The sequence below is a fragment of the Calypte anna genome, chromosome 3, assembly GCF_003957555.1.
Source record: "Calypte anna isolate BGI_N300 chromosome 3, bCalAnn1_v1.p, whole genome shotgun sequence".
In the NCBI taxonomy this organism is placed as follows: domain Eukaryota; kingdom Metazoa; phylum Chordata; class Aves; order Apodiformes; family Trochilidae; genus Calypte; species Calypte anna.
Genome location: NC_044246.1, coordinates 77,763,411 through 77,783,675, shown reverse-complemented (window position 1 = coordinate 77,783,675; position 20,265 = coordinate 77,763,411). Strand labels below are relative to the sequence as shown.

Sequence of the window (20,265 nt, the reverse complement as noted above, 5' to 3'; positions counted from 1 at the left end):
CAGCTGAAATTATTACTTCAATGATTGTAAGATAGCCAAGTGTTGTGCAGCCAGTTCAAGTTTTCCTTTCCCCCTTGTGTTACTTCTGAGAACAACCTGTGATTTGCTGTCTGACACATGTGCGTGCCATCCCTTTCCCCCAGCAGACAAAGCTGCTGCAGACTGAAAGACCTGAAAATCCCTAGCAGCTCCAGGGATTCAGCCTGATGTGACTCAGTCAGTTTTGCAAGAAGGCAGATGTTCAAAATATTAAAACTTGGTTTCTCCTCATATGGCCTCTGTACAAAATAGGAAGTACTCAAGGCTGGTTTTAAGCTCGCCAGGACTCACTGGTAAAGCAAAACCATTTTATTACTACGTGATCAGGTCCTTCCAACCTGAACTATTCTATGATTCTGTGTTTGTGCTTCATTTTGCATAATTCACTCTGCTATGGAATGCAAACTGAGTTAGTGTCCTAAGCAGGCAACATCCCACTTGACCATCTTCTTTCTCACAGCCCAGACCTGAGGGTGATACTCTTTCTGCCTGTGAAAGGAGCTGCAACACGATGGCCAAGACAATTAAAGTAAGAGTTTAACTGATTTGTTCAGTGGAATCAAGAATTGGCTGTGAGCTGTAATTATTCCACTTACATGTTTTTATGCAAGAAAAAGAGTCTAAAACAGCAATGTCATATTAAAGTATATATACAGAGTCACATTCCTTAGGAGAAAAAAGAAATTTTTTTTTAATACATCTTTAGTTTACATTTTTAACTCAAATTTGAACTCTGTTTCTTACTGGGTATTTTTAAAGAGTATGCACTATAAGAATATAAAGGAAAACTCTAAGCATATTTTCTTAACATCTCAGAAAATTCCATGGCTTTCAATTTCTGATGCTTATGTGTAACTAGTAATGATGACCACCATGACATATCTTAATGCATAGATTAGTTTACAATGAATAATCTAATAAATAGCTATAAGAACCAAACTGGACAGCCTTTTAACATTTTAAATGATTTAAATAGCACATCTTTATTGCTTCAGGAGACAAACTAGCTATACATACCTCAAAAAAGCTCTCCACATACTGCAGGATGTACACTCCACAGTCACTGAAGTTGTTTTGTTGCGGCACTTTTGGGTTGGAACCTTTCATGACATCTTTGGAAAAGCTTCTTTTGTTGCCTTTCCTGACTTCCCATTCCACCTCTAAATATCTGTAATAGAAGACCATGCAAATTAAACCCTTTTTTTTCCTGAAGAATTCTGAAGAAAAAAAACACAACAAAAACCACCAAACCAAACAAAAAACAAACAAAATCAAAACAAATAAAAACAAAACAAACCACAAACCAACAAAACAAAACGAAAACCTGAGAAACAAACAAACAAACAAACCCAGGTAGGCAACTTACTCCCTTAGTGTTTTCACAACATTTGACCGGGAAGGGCCTCTCAGTGAGTCCATAAGCAAAATGCAGGGCCTAAGAGAGAACACAATTTTAAAGTACAAAGTATTTTACAGCAGTTTGGAAAACAATGTTACACAGGTAGCTATGAAATAGTTTATGGGGCTACCTATGGCGCTGCCATAATCCCCTAATTTGGATAACTAAATGCAATGTTATCTTTAGATTTAAACATACAATAAGTACACTTAATAATGAGCTTAGAAAGTACAGTACTGTCAGACTGAAAGCCTTTATTACAGGCAAAAACCTCCTCAGGAGACTTGTGCTTGTTTAGATGCACAAATTATCTGGGACACTGGCAGGAAACTAGCAAGTAAGGCACAGAACCCACAAACAACCTTCTGGAGTATCAGCTAGAGGACAGGTGGAACAGTGCACAGCACTGCAAATGACACCAGGTATGCATGTTCAAGAAGTGATTCCAGCCAATGAATCTGAAATCTACCTCATACTTAAGCAAAACCAAACAGATACTCTATTTGAAAGACTTTAGAAAAATAACCTATCCATAAACAAACACTTCTAGAGAACCAAGTGTGCATGAACACTCTTCTTGCACAGTGAAAGATGCTTACATCCAACTAATTCATCTACAGGACACTACCTTTGCAGTAGCTATAAACACAGCAATCATACCAGTCACCCAATATGCTACAGCTGGTTTTATACAAACCTAATTCATACCAGTTGAGATTCAGTTCAGAATCTCAACATTAGATACAAGATATTATTCTAAGGGATAGCTGGCTGGTAGATTGCTTTTCACAAGACTCTGCTTTCTCTTTTCTAACAATAACACACATGTATCCTTTACAGAAACTGCAAACTAACAAATTCACATCAACTACCTGCATGCATTTATGTATAGGTTTGTTTGCATTTAGGTTTGCATTTAATTTACATGTATGTAATTTTTTAGGCATAAGCATATAATGACTTCATTAGTATTTGCTTTTACTTGCCCTCAATTTCTGATAATATGTAATTCTTTTTTAAAGAGCATTGTCTACACAAATGTGTACAATCTGGGGGAGTTGGGAGGGGAAAGAAAGAATGGGGTGGAGAGGAGGGTGAAGGGAGAAAGAACTGAAAACCTTCTCAAGGTAATTTTCTTTTTCATATAGAAGGAATTTAAAAATATGTGAAAATTATGTGCTTTTGATACTTGAGTGTCAAAGATCTTACGAAATTTCATGTCTGGATTAAAATACTGTCTTGTGGAAAGTATTATATGTAGTTAATCCATCCTCAGAATGAGACAAATTTAGCCAAGCTATAATCAGAAGCTCATAAATATGCTTAAAACTCACAACATGGATAGATTTTAGCCCTTCATGAAAATGTATTAAGAACAATTCATATATGTTCCACATAAAGTATAAATTTACAATTTTATCCTGCACCCTAAGAATGTTTTGTGGAAGTTTGTACCTTACTAGTAACTATTACATTTACAAAGAAATAGAAAAATTGATAAATAAATTTTAAAAGTACAAACTACACTGTGAAGACAGCAATAGTAGTGACAGTATTTCTAGATTCAGAATCGTGCAATCCTTCTATGACACCAAAATGCAAGCAACTGCAGAAACTTATTATCAAAAATAATTTCTGGGTTTCAAACATGAAAAAAATAATTTTATTTATGACTGAAGCAAGTGAAAAAGCAAGTAAAAAAAAAAGGGACTGAATTTAGTATTGTATAACAATATTAGGGGAAAAAAGAATAATACTAAGAACCCAGAAAGAAAGAAAATATAGAATAACACCACAAGCAGAAATGAACAATAAAGAGTAACAGCTAGAACACATTTAGATAAGAAATGGGTACAGTTTAAAATTATTCCCATTTTCCTGCATTAATCTGAGCAGTGACAAAGGTTTTCTTTAGTGGAAATTTAATTATTTTCATGGTTCTGCACTTTCTTTTTCTAGGAATCTTAGTCAATCTTAGAATCAAACAGCTTTATTTGAAGAAAACAACCTTCAATTACCTGAACCAGCACACAAATCTAACAGAAATCCAAAAAGCTGCTATTTTAATCCTCGTTTCATTCATTACATTTTCTATTCACTGAAGACTACGATACTACGTGGTATAAAATTCTCTCTCAAACACTGACCATTTTCCAAAATTACTCTCTCTTATATTTCATATTCTTACAAAATTTCAATTGTTTTAATACTTACTGTTTGCAGATAGTAGGCCTCAAGTGCCACTGTCCCATTTCGGAATTACAGTTATCGTCTACAAGGCCACCATCATCACTACTGTCTTCCTACAGAAGCAATATGTTTACAGGTGTTTAAAAGCAAATACTGTTTCTCAAACAGATCCAAAAGAAAGTATTATTATACTCACCATTTTTATTCAAGATTACTAACATAAATTTCATAAAGAAGCGGTAGCTTTAATCTGAAACCATTTATTTTAAAGTTACCAACTTTTAATCACATTTTTTCAAATCGCTGCTGGAATGACAGCATGAATGGTGCTATTTATTTAATGACTGCTGAACTAGAAAAAAGCTGCTGGACTATAAAAAACCAACACTTTCAAAGCATTGCTGGCTTAAAAATGGTGCATCACTATTATTCGGTTAATCTAAATTATCAATACTTTCTCTTGCTAATGATTACTAGAAATTTATTTGTCAGTTTCATGTATGCTATGTTCTAAGATGAAATGAGACAAAATCTGCACTGAACTCAGAAGTTAAAGTTTATATTTGCTCCAGAATACATCAACTTCGTTGTTATGTCAAAGGGAAATTAAACTGCTGTGGTACATCATGGGTTGCAAAACAGTCATGCCACAAACCTGGGAATGTCCTTTGACCTTTTGATTTCAATACTGATTGCTATGAAGGATATTGATGTTTTACGAACAAAACCACTCAGTCATTTTATTTAGAAGTATTTCAATGATCCACAGTTTCTTACCCTTCTGCTGAGCTCACTATTACTATTACAGACTATTGAGTTACAGGGAAAGAGATACCTTCCAAAAATGGGAACTCCTCCATATCAGTATGAGTTGTGAAATTTTTGGTAAGAATTACATACGCTTTGCTACAAGGCAGGATCCTGTGACCAAAATCTGCATGCTATGATGTGAAGATGTTACCATACTAGAAACCACTTCTTAGTTCCAAACACACTTCTTTCTGTTGCAGCCTCAGCTCTGTTTTTGGAAGATGCTAAGGTGCACTCAGCCTGCCACAATCCACCATTTCTATACTTGCTTTGTGCATTCTAGAAGGTATTAGTGACAGTTTTAGCCTGAGTTAAGTTCTAAGCTACACTGCAACAAAGGAACTCAGCATCTTTTCCTACTCTCAAGGAACACCTGTGCTTTCTGCCCTGCCTTCATGCCATATACTTCCAGATTGAGAACACTCTACTATGCATTCTCCATCTTCTGGGACCTCCTAAATGCAACCAGGTAGACAGAAAAGCATTTCCATCAGGCAAGAATCACAGACCCTTTAGACAAGTGGCATGACAGGTGGGTTTAGTCTGTATGAAAAGTAGAGCTGGGCTTCAACATAAACTGGAGCTTTCACACGTGTGCACGCATATACCTACTATTTCGACACCATTACAAATAGCTGCAGACTTTGGTAAATAACTCTTTGTTCTGGACTCAAAGGTGAAAAATAGGTAATTCCTAGACTGTCTACTTGATAGCCGCCAATTCTTTATTTCAGACAACTGGGAGTCATACACCTAGAACATGAACAGGAAGGGCAATTAGGAAGAGTAAATGTGTAACTCCTAGCTTGCTCAGATGGAACTCACACTGGAGAAGCAACAGGGTTATGGAATAATGCCCTCACACCCAGCGATGAGTCAGTAAGGGACGTTACTATTATCAGTCTTTCCACAGCTCTAACATCTAAACACTTCCAATCTAAACAAGAACACTACTTGATTATAAATCCATGCTGTTTACATTTGCTTAGGAGAAGCACCGATGAAACAAAACAAAAGAATAACATCTACATATGTACATGTACATTTGCCTATTTCTGTCCAGAAAATGCAGCTGAAAGAAGAGCAACTTGTTCTTGGGTCTGGTAGATAAAACTTGGGGCAGGGGAGGTGAAATGTGTTGACTTTTAGGGTTTCCACTAAAATCACTGTGTGATACTGTCACTGTGCAAAAGATAAACAAAAATTAAATGCAGGGTCAGTAGGTTCCTATTAAACAGTTTAATGAACAGCTGTATAACCCTCTCCTGACAGCTAAATATGCAATTTTTCTTTAGGTAACCACTGCTTTTGATTTAACTTTTGTAAAGATAACTAGCTTTAGACAATCCACGTTTACAATGTGTACAAAGCTTTTAAGCTGCCAATTCAAGAATATAACACAACAGTTCATATTTCTCAAATAAAACTGCTGAATTCTTTACCTGGGTATCTTGATCTTCAGAAAAATCTATAAGCTCATCTTCGGTTAGTTTACTGCCATCAGCTGAGTCCTCACTGTAGTGTAGCCTGATTTTGTGCAATCCATCTGTATCAATCACAGACAGTAGAATATTTAAACATAAGATACTACATCATCTTTGTAGACCAAACTAATTTTAAATATCTCGTATTTGCTCAGGATTGCTCACAACGACTCTGTGATACAGCTGATGTAGTTTATCATTTATGCATATGAACAACAGTGGAAAGTTTCTTCTAGGTAACACAGCAGCAATTGTTCCTTATTCTGTGAAAAGCCTAAATAAGAATAATTCTAGAGAATAATTCTAGTGTAGAGAGATCTACACTAAACCCCACCATGAATCTACCCTGCAGTTACTTGAAGACTTTACAACAGTATAAACTGGTACTGCTACCAAAAGTGACAGTCTCATTTGGTCCCTAGTATGTGCTTTTTCTCACCTCTTGCTGCTTCCTTCCATGACACAAAACACATCCACACACACAGGACCAGACTGAGAAAGTCAGTCACAAGCTTATTACTTTTTTAACTTGAATCAGTTCCTTGATTAGCTCTTCACTTATATGAAGACCTGTACTTGTAGAACGGTAATGGCAGCCCAGAAACACACTGCTAGGGAGGTTAGAATGCAGGATCAGCTCTCCTGGGAGCAGGAGCTTAGAAATCTTTGTGAAATTTCACTGTTTGCTACATAAAAAGAGTATCTCTAAATTTAATCCTTACTGCCTCTATATATTTAGCCACCTGGGAGACAACATCAGGAGAAATCAAGAATAATAAAAGTTATAGCTATACCCGTGAAAGAAGCAGAAACAGATAGCTACAGGCTCACTAGTCTTACTATCCTACCATAATGGACTCAGTTTATTATTTTTCCCCACCGAATCTGTTCTATGTGGGAATAAGTGAATAATTAATAACCCGAAATCTTCATAAGAAAACTTCTTCCTTGACAAAGGCTATACAATACATCTAAATGATCACAAAAATAGAAGTGTTTATTATAGTGTCACTGCAGGATTAGTGAAGAAAACCAGGATTTCTATATGAACAGTAAATAGGGCAATGAACTAGCTAATGGAAAAAATGGAGGAGATCTGCATCTGAGAATACTTCAACAGAGATGCTGAACACTCTGAAAAGAGGTTATCAGTGGAGTCCCACAAGGACAAACTTGGGAATTAATCTTACTTGGTACCATTGAAAAGACCTTAGTACAAGAACTAGGCCACATACTAATGTGACTTATTGCTGACAGTTTCCTTAAAAAAATAAAAACTGGTTTTGAGAAGAATCACATCTTGTACAAGAATTAAGCAATTAAAAAATGGTTAAGTAATAAAAAATATAAAATGTGAATTATTTCTTCAAAGGTACCAAGTCGTCCTGATTTAAAAGTCTAACAGTAGGATTTAGTCTGAGATCAAGAAATATAAGTTTAGGCTTGCATGTACAGTAGGCATCTAGGGTCTCACACTAAGTGGAAACCATAATCAGACCAGAAAGCTACTCAACTGAACAGCTACTCTACATCTGCTTTAGGATGAGAAGAGGTGGTCTCTTGGTTTCCCTGACTATCCTAACAAAGAGGCACCTGCAAGTCTTCCCAGGTGTAGCAGGATAATCAGAATGTATGGATCTGGCTGAGTAAAGAACCCCACACTTCTGGAGAAACAGCTGAAGACTGGGCAGAAAACCCAAAGCCTACATCCTCATCTTCCTTCCATCTGGTGGAAACAGAAGTTTATATACCCAGCACATGTAAATTTAGCTGCCTAAATTTACACTCAGTGTCAATCTCAAAGTGAATCTCACTTGTAAACCTGGACTGTGACCCCTAAGAATGTCTGCATTAATGAAAGAGTACATCATCTACAACAGCTGAGCAAGAGAGCCTGAATGTATTAGTCAGCAACAGAATGACCATCAGCCACCAATAAAACACAGACATGAGAAAAATGGAAACCTAGCAAAAATATTCATCACACATTCAACTAGTTACATGGAAGTAACAGCATCCAAGACATAAGACTATATCATAAACAGTAATAATCACATATAAGATGAAAAAATTAGAAGAGCAGATCTACACACACCCTCATCCACCACAGCCACTGCCCCAAGACCTGCTAGAAGTGACAAATAAATAAATTTTGATTAGAAAGTAGAAGAATGTTTATACACAGATATTGAAGTGGTACTGTCCTTGAATATACAGATTAGACCATGTGATTCATAATCTTTTCAGATCTTGTACTATAAGATATGCAATTACTTACTGTGTATACTACATCAGTAGGAATACTATCAGTGACTGAAATTAAAAGTTTTTGCATGTCCAGATGTTTTGTAGCCTATGCCTCAAGGGGATCCAAACCTTTTAGTGAGCAGAGAAAACAATCCTTTCCTAATTTTATCTGCCTTTAAAAGTATGCCATTTCCTAGGTCCACTTTGGTAGAAAAGCTGCTCCAGATGACTGAAATCAGCCTCCACAGCAGTGATGAATGGAGAAAACCTCTCTAAATGTAATGGGGAGGTCATGTTGAGAGAATTTATATGTATAAGTTTAAAATTATTTTTTCTTACTCTTTTTGCATACAGTACACCAATAAACTTAATGGTGTTCAAGCAAAATCTCAAATGCTAGAAGCCACTGGCATTAACATTGTTCAAACAATTCAGTTCCCCCATGCACATACACTATGAAGATCCACGGTCAGCTACTTTTCTTTCCTTAACAATAACAGTATTATGATGTAAAGTGGTATCTACAAAATCTGTGTGTGAGAAAAAAGGCCACACAACAGAAAAATCTGTCTGATTTAGGAAAACAGTGTTTCAACTCTGGCCCTTTGCTGTAAGAATTATGTCAATATCCACAAAAAACATTTTATATGCAATCACTAGAAATTACTCATATTGCAAGCACTCAAACTTCAGCCACATACTAATCCTTCAAAATATCAAGTTCACAAAATTGCAAAAGCAGTAACAGATGTGAAATCTCCATTTTTTTCCATTAAAATGCGCATATTTTCACAATTACATACCCAAAGATTGGCTAGCAGTTGTGAATTCACCCTGTATACCGTTTTCATCCAGAGTCCTATGGTCTGGTTTATGGCATGCTGATTCCACAGTGTTAGGTTCTTCCACATCACTGTCCATTTGATTTAGTTTTTTGAAAGCACTTTTTCCCCTACAAGGACTTCGTCTACAACATGAAGACTCACTGTCCTCTGTTTCAGTGTTTGGGTCAATTAAAGCTGTATTATACTTTTTGGTCAACATCTTCTTTGCTGCGGACTTGGAAGGCGAGTTTTGTGCATCTAATTCATTTGGCAAAGGAGATGGTGTGTTGCTCTCTCCATCTGAAGAGGAAGATTTCAGCTGTGCTGTAGCAGTTTCATGATAGAGGGGATTTGGTTCATATTTGGGTTTTTCTAAGCCAGGAAAACAGATGACAGCCAAAAACCAGTGAGCACTGCAAAGGAAAAAAAAAATTTAAAAATACCAGTTACATTTATGCTTTCAGTTAAACCTGAAGTTGGGGAAAACCAACCAAAACACTGAGTATGTCTGTTTGTGTGTACAAACTAAAAACCAAACCCTGACACCATAGTTATCAAAGACAGATTGTAACAGACGTTCACTTTTTTTGAGCCTTCAAAGTCTTCTCTGAAGGTAAGACATCTCCATGCAAGTACAACTAACAAATTAATATGATGCAGTTAGTTGAAAAAAGGTACTGCCTAAATATTTATTTCAATTTGCTCATACTTTTTACATTCTTTTCCTTCCCTGAATTAAAGCTTATAATTTTTTAACATTTTTTTATCACTGCATGAATTAGAGACTGTAGAGTTCATGTTTTATGGCTGTTGAAGTTCTCATAGTTCAGCACTATCAACACAAGGAGCCAGACCTAATGATACATCTGAATTGGTCATATTCTTCCACCCATGATATCTTCCAGTTGTATATGATTGCTTCATATTTTTCAAGAAGTCTTGTCAACAATGAACTACTAAAGGGGAGAAAAGAAGTGGGTTTAATGCCATCACCATGACGCTGTTGTGCTCCTCACCCTTCACAGTACTGACATTCTAACCCTTTTGGGATCCTAACACCCCCAACACAAAATAAGTTTTGCCCCAGTTTTGTTCTTATTTCTTCATCTCTTCAGACTTCACTAACTTGTCACTCAATCAGAAATGGAGCAGCAGCCAATTCAGAGATTAGGGCACTGCAAGTAGATATTGACTGACCTAATTTAGAAATTTTCTGAAGGTTCTTTGATTCCCTGCAGCAAATAATGAAACAGAACCCAGCTATGTATCTACTATCCAGGTGAAACCACATTTCAATGTGTTTCAGAAAAAAAGAAAAAGCAGGAAGTAAAAATGCATGTCTGACATATTAAAAAAAATTGATTATGAACCCTAAATTCCATTGAAACAGTTCCAATGACACCACGAAACTCAGATAAGTGGCCTTTGAAAGCACCTTGAGAATTAGAGGGCATTTTGTCTTGAATGATTTACCACAACCAGTAAACCAATATATTCAGTATTCCCAAGCCCTAGAACTTTTGTGTACTCTACTAAAATAGACCTAATGTATCAATTATATAAATAGACAGGCAAATTAACCTCGATCTAAACAAAAGAGCTTGTAGCTTTTAAAAGAACAACTTATTTCCATTTGAACAAAAAGGACTGTACTGCCAAAGGACACTGACACAGTCACAATTAAATCAGTCATGCTGTAATGAAGTTAATTATCCCCTATATTTACCCTGCCCATCTCCAGATACTGCAGGTTTGACAACTTGTTAGCTGATGAGCCTATGCTCCCTAAACTAGTGGTTATGGGAGAGTCTGGAAAGACTTTCTGGAAGTAGATTCTGAAGTCCAGCAACTCCAAAGCAATCATTTCTAGAATATACTCTTTTAAGAGATGCCACAATAAATAGCTGTGCTCTAAAAGGGAAAAACAAAACAAAACACCACACACACAAAACCCAAAACAAACAAATGAATGAAAAAATCCCCCATCAACCTAGGCAGCACAGAAACATTATCAGAAGCAATCACCAGCAGCATTCTTGTGACATGAGAGAAGCTCTGAAGTTTTCACAAATGCCAGAATAACCTGTTTCACATACCACTTAAGAACAAAGAAGCAAAATAAACCAAGATTGGTTCTCCATCAGACTAATTTTACCACAGATTAAGGTTTGAAAGCTTTTCTAAGTAGTAATGAATGCAGATTTTTTACTGGAACCAAAGAAACTTTCCCATAGCTTTGATCCACTATCGTATAACAGAGAGAAAGTTCTGAACAGGACTAATTACCAGGAACAAACTGGCAAATTCCTAAAAAAGACCTGCAGTGCTGCAATGTGTCAAGCTGCAACCACTGAGAGATTCTAGACAACTCAAGGCTGTACTGTGAGTTCCATGATCATAATCTATGAAGACAAGGAACAAAATGTTGAAAGGGAAGTGGGTGATGAAAGCCTTACTACACTCTATCAGGTTGTACACACAGATGTCCAGGCAAAGGCATGTTGAAACAATTTTGAAAACCACTTATCCAGAAACCACACAGAATGGCATGTACTTTCCTCTCTATACACCACAGGCATTTACTAGCTCTTCCTCCTCACCTCTTAATTCTCTGTGCTCCTAATGTTTTCACCAAGTAGTTAGCAGTTACCTTGTGCTGAACATACAACATTTAAACATGGCCGTTTTTTTCAGCCTAAAGCATGACATTCCTCACTCTGCAAGTGAGGAACAGGAAAATTTGAGGAATTACATAGGACAGAAGAAGTCACACAACAAAATTTCTGGAAAAGCTGTAACTTAGCTTAGATGATAGGTCACAGCCCATAGCCTTCCTCATAAAACTTCCAAATCCAAAAAGCTCACTACAGATTAAGAAGTCAAGTAATATACAACTCATTACTATGAATATATAAAGAAGTTGATTTGTCACAAAAGCAAGGTTTCACAGTCTTCTGCTCTTGATCTATTTTGAAACACACTACCTATGGAAAAGAGCAGCCAAATATTTAGTAACCTGGCAAAATCTGTTATTCTTCAGTGTCACAGCAATATAAGGAAGGAGGAGACACTTAAGCACGTGACAGCTTTGCTAGTGGAACAGAGGTGTAGAAGCCTTTATACTTGCCATTATTTGTGTTCTTTCCCAGGTAGCTCCCCAGACTCCTTTCTGTTCTGTGATACCAACCTACTCCCCCTGCCAAACCACTGCTTTCTCATCTCCCTGGATACTTGTTCCTTTTTCTGCTCTGCAATGCTCTTATTGGACCTATCAGGAAACCACTTTTGCAAACTAATGTCCTACTATCACCACTTACAAAGTTTCAGTTTACAGTGATGGTTCCATAAAGCAGTAACAGGATTTTTTCCAGAATAAAGATGCACACCAAGTGCACAGTTCTCATGCACAAATCACTACTGCATGTGTTTATGAGACCAAGCCAGTTCAAAGCAAAATCCCCAACCCACACACAATGTGAACATCATGCCTTCAGTACAAACTGTTTTGTTCTGCAAATTCACTCCTACTAAGCTGTACTACTTGCTAAGGCAGATGTTGTTTTAGTTGCTTAGCAGTAAATGAGCAAAACAATGAACACTACCAAGTGCTAAGTTACTACCAGTATAACTAATTCTTGTAAATCCACAGAACTATTTCTTTGCACTTTAATGTGACTTCTAAATCACACTGTCTAGAATTTGCAGCATGATCAGTCTCATTTCTTCTCTGCATAACCAGTGTGGATGTGTGAATGACACAAGAGAGGATGGTGGGAAATAAACAATATATCAAGCTCTAAGGTAAGTAAAATTAAAGTAATACACTCTTAAAAATTCTGGTACTTAAAAGCCTTGCAGGAAAGGAATGACAAAGATGAAGTCTTCAGTGGACAGGGGGAATATTGTACACCTGAGTCCTTTTCATCAAGTGTGGACTGGCTGTCATCCTATGGGTGTAGACAGATCACAGCATCTCAAATCTCAAGTTAGTGCTTGCAAACAGCTTTATCACTGATTTACTTATGACTTTGTAACAAATACAGACCTATGGATACAGTCATAATCTCATACTTCAGAATGGCCTCTCTACACACAGCCACTACATTCCAGGTGGGGAGTGGGCAGGAAAAGAGAAGATTCAGAAATTTTCATCCCAGTGCACAATGGCATAGTATCTAGATACTAAATTCCTTTGAAGAGCTTTAAATCAGAATTAAAAAAAAAAAAAAAAAATGGGAAGTCTTAAATAAAAAAACACCTAAACAATTCATTGAATTGTTAAAATGTTAGGCATGCCTACATTAAGTCAGTTATTATTTTCCTGTCTCTCTGTCCTTAATTTATTTTTGTTTTTATCACAGATTTTTAGAATACAGTAGTTTACCTTTCCTAAATAGTTTGGCTTAAGAACTGCCTATATTTTTTGTGGAATATATAAATGTGTTTGTGGTAACTTGCTGGGATTTTAAGACAAACAAGCATCATTCAAAGTCCTTAAAAACCATTAGAATGCTAACAGTTTGCTTCCTCAGCCAAGAAAAATAAAAGAATATAAACAAAGAGTAAAATTTCCAATGCAGAGCACTGGAGCATTTCAAATGCATTTTCTTCTCATATAGGTTTGTTAAAAAAGGTAAATCCAAAAGTTACCAATGATGACACACGAGAGAACCAGGTAAACCCAGAAAAAGTACTCAGACAAGTTAATTTTTGCTCAGTCACAGATTCCCAGAATCTCAGCATTGTCACAGCTGGAGAAGACCTCTAAGATCAAAAAGTCCAGCTGTCAATACAGAAAAAGCCACCATGCCCACTACAGCATGTCCTGAACTGTCTCATCTACATGTTTTTTGAATACCTTGAGGGACTGTGACTCCACCACTTCCCTGGACATCCCGTTACATTGTATGATTGATTACTCCTTCAATAAAGAATTTCTTCCTCAGATCTACTCTAAAGCTCCCCTGAAGAAACTTCAAGCTATTTCCTCTAGGTTCTATTGTTATTTTCTTGAGAGAAGAGGGCAACACCCACCACATAATAATCTCCTTTCCATAGCTGCAGAGAGAGAAAAGATTGCCCCTCAACCTCCTCATCTCCAAACTAAACAATCCCAATTCCCTCAGCCTCTCTTTACCAGACCCTTCACCACCTTGGCTACTCTTCTGAGCAAAGACTTTACCTTGTCTGATACTTAAGTTACAATAATGAAACTGAAGTTCTTACTACTATTCCGTTTATCACCTGAAAAAAGATGTTTATTAATTTTTCATTTCAGCCCACAGTTTCATATACCTTTCGATTTTAGAATTCTTAAGCTTAAGTCTTCACTAAATGTGATAAAAAGGTATTTTTACTTACGCTTCATTAAGGGGAACAAAAATGAAATCTTTCTCAAAAATGTCAACATGTCTTGTCCATGTTTTTACTCGCCCATGTCGTTTCTGTTGTATTCTGCAAGAAGAAACAAACACATGAACTGTAGGGCAGCTTACTTAAAATGAAAGACTACTTTTCCAGGTATTTTCATCTTAGAGCTTCCCAAGATTTTCAAGGGTTACTCTACATTTGTTACAGGTCTGGATTCTTCCTAGAGTTCTGTTGGTATAATATTGTCTGTAAGCATTTATAATATGCTGGTTTTGTAGTCTTCACTGTACTTAGCTCTTAGTTAAACTGACTTATCAACAGACTTACGAAAGGTTTGAAGTTTCAGGAATATTTCTTCTCTCTCTTTGATTAAGGCGTTTATAGAAGAATGAACTGAACACATGTATTCTATCAGCATCTTCTTTTTTGAGTTTTTCAAGTACCAAATATCTAAGTAGTTTGAAAAAAAAATTAAGAAAATTAGTAGAGTTGCTAGTATTAATCACCAGACTGTTAACAGTGCTACCACCCCACTAAGCTGCTACTGTTTTTCACAAAACAGCTAACTATCTGCAGGAAATTCTTAATGCAAAATGTGAGTATCTGAGTCAGTATTTCGAGATATTAAGTCCTCTGCTCAAAAGTAGTTCTGCTGCTGTTGTATTTATTTTTATGTCTTGGCAGTAAAACAAATTTTCAATGAGTTTGCTACATTATGAGCTGACTAGGAAAGACCAGTATTTTGCAACTGAGCCACTAATTCTCTAAACACTCACAGACCAATTTTTACCTCTAAAATATTTCAATAGACTGAAAACTTTACACATACACTTTACATGGAGCATAAACACACCAGGATGCAACAATGTTATTTGCTTCTAACATCTGTAACATCAGTGACACACACAAAAAATTTATGTATCATGCTAATCAAAACAAATGAAATTCCAAGGAACACAATCTGGAAAAAAACAACTTTAAAAAGCCTTTCCCCCCCCGCCCCCCTTGCAGTCAGAATTCCCCTTCAGATGCTAAGAAATTGTAAAGAAGCTTTTTTCCAAGTGAGAACAATGTCACTATCAAACAAAATATGAGAGGAATCAAGATTTCTTGCAAAGATAGAAAACAACCTTTAAAACTAGAACTATACATAGCTGGAGACCAAACGGTATCAATTGACCTATGAATTTTTAATGACACAACTTTTCAAGTTTCACAGTAAAAGATGACTAAAAACTGATCTGAAATAAAACTTACTTTAAATAAAAATCAATAATAACATCATTCAAAAATTCTCCTTCATTTAGACAATGGAGGTCTTCATTGGTCACAGAAATACCACCTTTTGCTGGAGGAGGTGGATAAACTATCAACCTGAAAAGACAAATACATTCAATAATAAATATGAAATACCAGAAACAAACAAACAAACCAACCAAACAAAAACCACTCAGAATTTTTACAGGGCAAAGTTTAATATCTTACTTTTCTATAGGACCAATAAATACTGTATGTGGTTCTCCAATTTCCTCCTCCTCCTCAAAATAGGGTAACTGTTTATTTCGCTGCTGAATTTTGGACTCAGAAAGAACCTTAAAAGAATAAAATAAGATTAATTTTCATACTGTGCTTAAATGTACAAAAAGGTAAAAAGCTGTCAAGTCCAGCAGTATAATATTCACACTCATAATGCCCCAGAGGCAAGTCTGGGAATCCTCATACAAAATCCATTTAAAGTTTTTTTTCTGGTCTAGTGATTAGTAAACTATCTCCAGTGTATCTGCAACTCAACTAATAGAATTACTTTGTTCTAAAACAAAAACATAATTACATTTTTCATTTTGTTTTCTCTGTGAGATGGGCTTCCTTTGGAATTGTCTTCTAAGCTCTTAGTAAATGCAACAAGTCTGCCATTGGCTTCTTCAAAGGAAATTTTCACAAAGAAGTCAGAAATATTATTTCTAATGCCAATGTCAGTAATTATTTTTTCAAATATTGAGTTTGCATGCGGATCAAGACCAGTTTCAAAAATCAAAATTATGTACTGTTCTTCTTGACCTACAAAAAAAGAGAAAATAAATAACTTAGAAGCAAAATAAAACGTCACAACTATGAGCAGATTCGTACAGACTGCTGACAACATATATAAGCAGTAATACACATGTGCAAAGAGACAGAAGGATTAGGTACCAAACCTTTCTACCCTCATTTGCAAAAATAGATTCAATTTCTGCCTTAACCTAGGTAGATGTAATAATCACTACACACACCCATTACATTTGTAAGACACTGAATGCAAAGCCAAAACATATTTTGAAATACCAGCTTCTCTGCTTACTGACAGCAAGACTCAGTCATCAATATTTTTTTTAATAGCTCCTATCCTATTGTTTCAATGCAATTTCAGAAATAATGTACTCAGCATAAATTCCTCTCTATACAAGGAAGCACCATGCCCTAATTTCTCTCAAGTCAACACCAAGAAGTCTAGAGCAGCTCCCTAAAAAATCAGTGAAGACACATTCATCTGTGGGAACTTACCGGACAAGGAAAACTGTAATAAGAATGTACATGGGCTTTTGTGGCTCCATGTTTATTAGAAAATTATTTTCATCTAATTAACCCCTTCAACAACTACACAGGATTTTATTTTCAAATATTTCAGCCTGGCGTTCTATGACATTCAAAGAGATACAATTGCAAAAGGGTAAGGGAAAATAAAAAAGAGAGAACTAGAAACTAGAGAACTAAGAACAGTTTAAGGTTGAAAAAAACCCAAACCTATTTTTTAACTTGGGGTAGCTAGCAAGTAGCATGCAAAATGTAAACCACTGCTTCGAATCTAAGCTGAGTAGAATACAAAAAGGGGAGAAAAAAAAGTATATTTTTGACATGATTGTTCTCAGACCTAAACAGGAAAATAAGCATATTTTTTTAAATGTATTAAAACTGTATACCACATATTAGAAGCACGATGATCTAACAAAACTGCTCTTAAGTGATGATAGGCACACGTTGTTGGGTACATAACTACCAAAACCCGTACAGGTAATTTCACAAAAGAAACACTTGTTTTGCTCTGATCAAATTTCTGTTACCATAGAAACAGAAATCTCTTAAAGATCCCCAATCCAGCAGCAACCAGTTCTCACGTCTAAAAAGTATGCAACTGATCAAGGAAAGCAGTTTAAATTGTTACAATAATCCAAGCTTCATCTCCATACACAGGTAAAGGGATATCACCACCAAGAAAAGCAAAACCCTGCTTTCAGGTCTTGTACCGTAAAGAAATCAAAACCTCGCTGGGGATGGTGAACATTCTGTGAACAGCATAAATTCAGCTGTTCTCTCATGCTTGTTCCTGCTAGCCCAAATAATCCCTATATTTCTTTTGCTGCAGTAGTTTAGCTTCAACAGGTCAGCCTACACATCTACCAGAAGTTGAGAATGTGAGTCCAACCAGTTATTGTATAAATACCACCCACTCACATCATTTGAAAAATACAAAAGCAGTAAATTGCACTAAGAGGAACAGACACAGGAGTAGGATTTCAGGCTGTTCATCTCAGCCTCATGCAGCTGGGCTCACTCAGCACTCTATAAAAAACAATGTGCATATTAAGATGCTAGACCCTTGAGGAAAACTATGTTTAAATTAATTTTAAGATACATAACAACAATCCACTTATTTTCCAAGCAGATATTTGTCTACATTGAAACATCACTAACAAGCATCTGGGGAAAAAAACCCAAGCCAACCCACACAACAGTTTCTACTGAAACTCAAGGGCTGTAAGCAGAACAGCACAGAAAGCAGAAGTAAGCATACAAAAAGCTGTAATACAAAAGGTCCATATAAAAAAGCTAAACAAACCAACTTGCTTCCATTTAGTACAAATATTAGAGAAAAAAGTTATACTAGGGACACATCTGGACAAACAGAAGACTACAGTTCTGCCAGGCTGTTCTGAACTGTACTCTTCATCAGCCTGACATGGTGATGGTGTCTGGAAAGGCACTACCTCTGCCCTAGACAAAAACACCAGTTTTATTCTTCACTGCAGTCAGCCATTTTCCAAAACACAAAAACATAATTTAAAGTGAAATAGTACACTGAAATTGTTTTACTTACTGTCTCCTTTACATTCATACCAGACATTATCTTTACTCATTTTCAGTTGGTCTCTCAGGCTACTACAGGTTGATGGTATTGTTTGCAGGAAAACTACTGGTAATTTTCGGACACTACACCATTCACATTTGGTAAGTTCTGAAGTTTTCAGGTTAATCTCCCGGATATCACCTTCTGATTCTAGAGAACAACATAATTACATTATATTAAAGTAATTCTTTAAAAGTTTAAAAATAACACATATGCAGGAAACTATTTTTGTTAACTTAAAAGATGAACAGAACTCCACTGTAACCTTTAAAGAAAGCAATCAGAAACAAACTCTAGTCCATCAATTTAGATGTTTGTTTCACAGAAAAATACAGCACTTCCATTGACAACTTTAAATTTACAGCTATTACTATGACACATTTTAAAATTATTTTGTAGAACTTTACTTGTTGGTTTATCTTTGACCAAGTTTCCTTATGAAAAATAACTTTAAAATTCAGAGAATAAACACATGCTGAGAAATCAGCCAGGCAGAAAAAGACGTGGCTGAATATGAGCCAGCAGTGAGCCCAGGTGGCCAAGAAGGCCAACAGCATCCTGGCCTGTATCAGAAACAGTGTGGGCAGCAGAAGAAGGGAAGTGATGGTGCCACTGTACTAGGCACTGGTGAGACTGCATGCTGAGTACTTTTTCAGTTCTGGGCTCCTCATTACAAGAAAGACACTGAGCTGCTGGAGTGAGTTCAGAGAAGGGCAACCAAGGGTCTGGAGAACAATCCCTATGAGGAGAGGCTGAAGGAATTTGGAATGGTTAGTTTGGAGAAGAGGAGGCTGAGAGGAGACCTTACTGCTCTCTAAAACTACCTGAAAGGAGGTTGTAGGGAGGTGGTTGCTGGCCTCAGGTGAACAATGACAGGACTAGAAAAAATGGCCTGAAGTTGCACCAGCGGAGGTTTACACTATATGTGAGGAAAAAATTATTTACTGAGAGGGGATTTAGGTGTTGGAATGGCCTGTTCAGGGAGGTGGTGGAATCACCACCCATGGAAGTGCTTAAAAAATGTGCAGATGAAACACTTCAGAACACGCTCTAGTGGGTGATACAGATATTGATATATGTATTTTATTCAGGGGGATGTTGACAGTTGGATGTGGTGATCTTAGAGGTCCTTTTCAACAGTGACAATTCTGTGAATCTACCTGATAACCTGAGGAAAATAAAGTATTTGCTCTCAATTTACTACCAAAGAGAAATGTCACCAACACGGTAAATTTTTAACACTATATCTGATGCTTTCATTGCCAATATTGGGTATTTTACAGGTTTTACTGAATTACAAAAATGGAAAGAAAAATGTGTGAAGTCAAAGTACTTCAAATTTGGTGAAAGCACCCAGAAGTTCAATGCCAAGAATTATTTCTACATCAGAAAAATGGTTAATGGTAGTAACTTAAAGCTCAAGTTTAAGTTAAATTCTAGTAAATATTTCATGATGGTGAGTAAAAATTAGTAAAATGGTTACCATATAAAGATTTAATTTGCATTACCCAGAGCATAATTGCATGAAACTATATGATAAAAAGGCCAAACAACATTCAGTTACTTTCTACCTCAGTAAGGACAGTTATTAGAGGTTCTTATTATTAGTGGAGGTAGTGCTTTTCCTCACCCCACCTCCTCTCTTTTTAAGAACTGTCTCTCCATCTTTCTCTTGGCATTTAGCAATCACTGTCCAGCAGTAGCCCTCTACATCCTCCCTTCTTGTTGGCAATTGAGTTC

General features: G+C 36.3%; 1 protein-coding gene across 3 annotated transcripts in view; it reads right to left on the bottom strand.

Moving 5' to 3' along the window:
- The window catches only part of SENP6 (SUMO specific peptidase 6), a 74,375-nt gene that overhangs the window by 3,769 nt on the left and 50,341 nt on the right, over positions 1–20,265 (bottom strand). For all 3 annotated transcript variants that reach the window (XM_030447076.1, XM_030447074.1, XM_030447075.1), the window contains 11 exons: positions 18,496–18,675; positions 16,195–16,421; positions 15,849–15,955; positions 15,621–15,737; positions 14,691–14,813; positions 14,355–14,447; positions 8,973–9,406; positions 5,881–5,984; positions 3,653–3,741; positions 1,406–1,474; positions 1,057–1,207 (listed from right to left, as the gene is read on the bottom strand). In XM_030447076.1, coding sequence (XP_030302936.1) covers positions 1,057–1,207; positions 1,406–1,474; positions 3,653–3,741; positions 5,881–5,984; positions 8,973–9,406; positions 14,355–14,447; positions 14,691–14,813; positions 15,621–15,737; positions 15,849–15,955; positions 16,195–16,421; positions 18,496–18,675 — 1,694 coding nt within the window. The remainder of the gene's footprint in view (positions 1–1,056; positions 1,208–1,405; positions 1,475–3,652; positions 3,742–5,880; positions 5,985–8,972; positions 9,407–14,354; positions 14,448–14,690; positions 14,814–15,620; positions 15,738–15,848; positions 15,956–16,194; positions 16,422–18,495; positions 18,676–20,265) is intronic.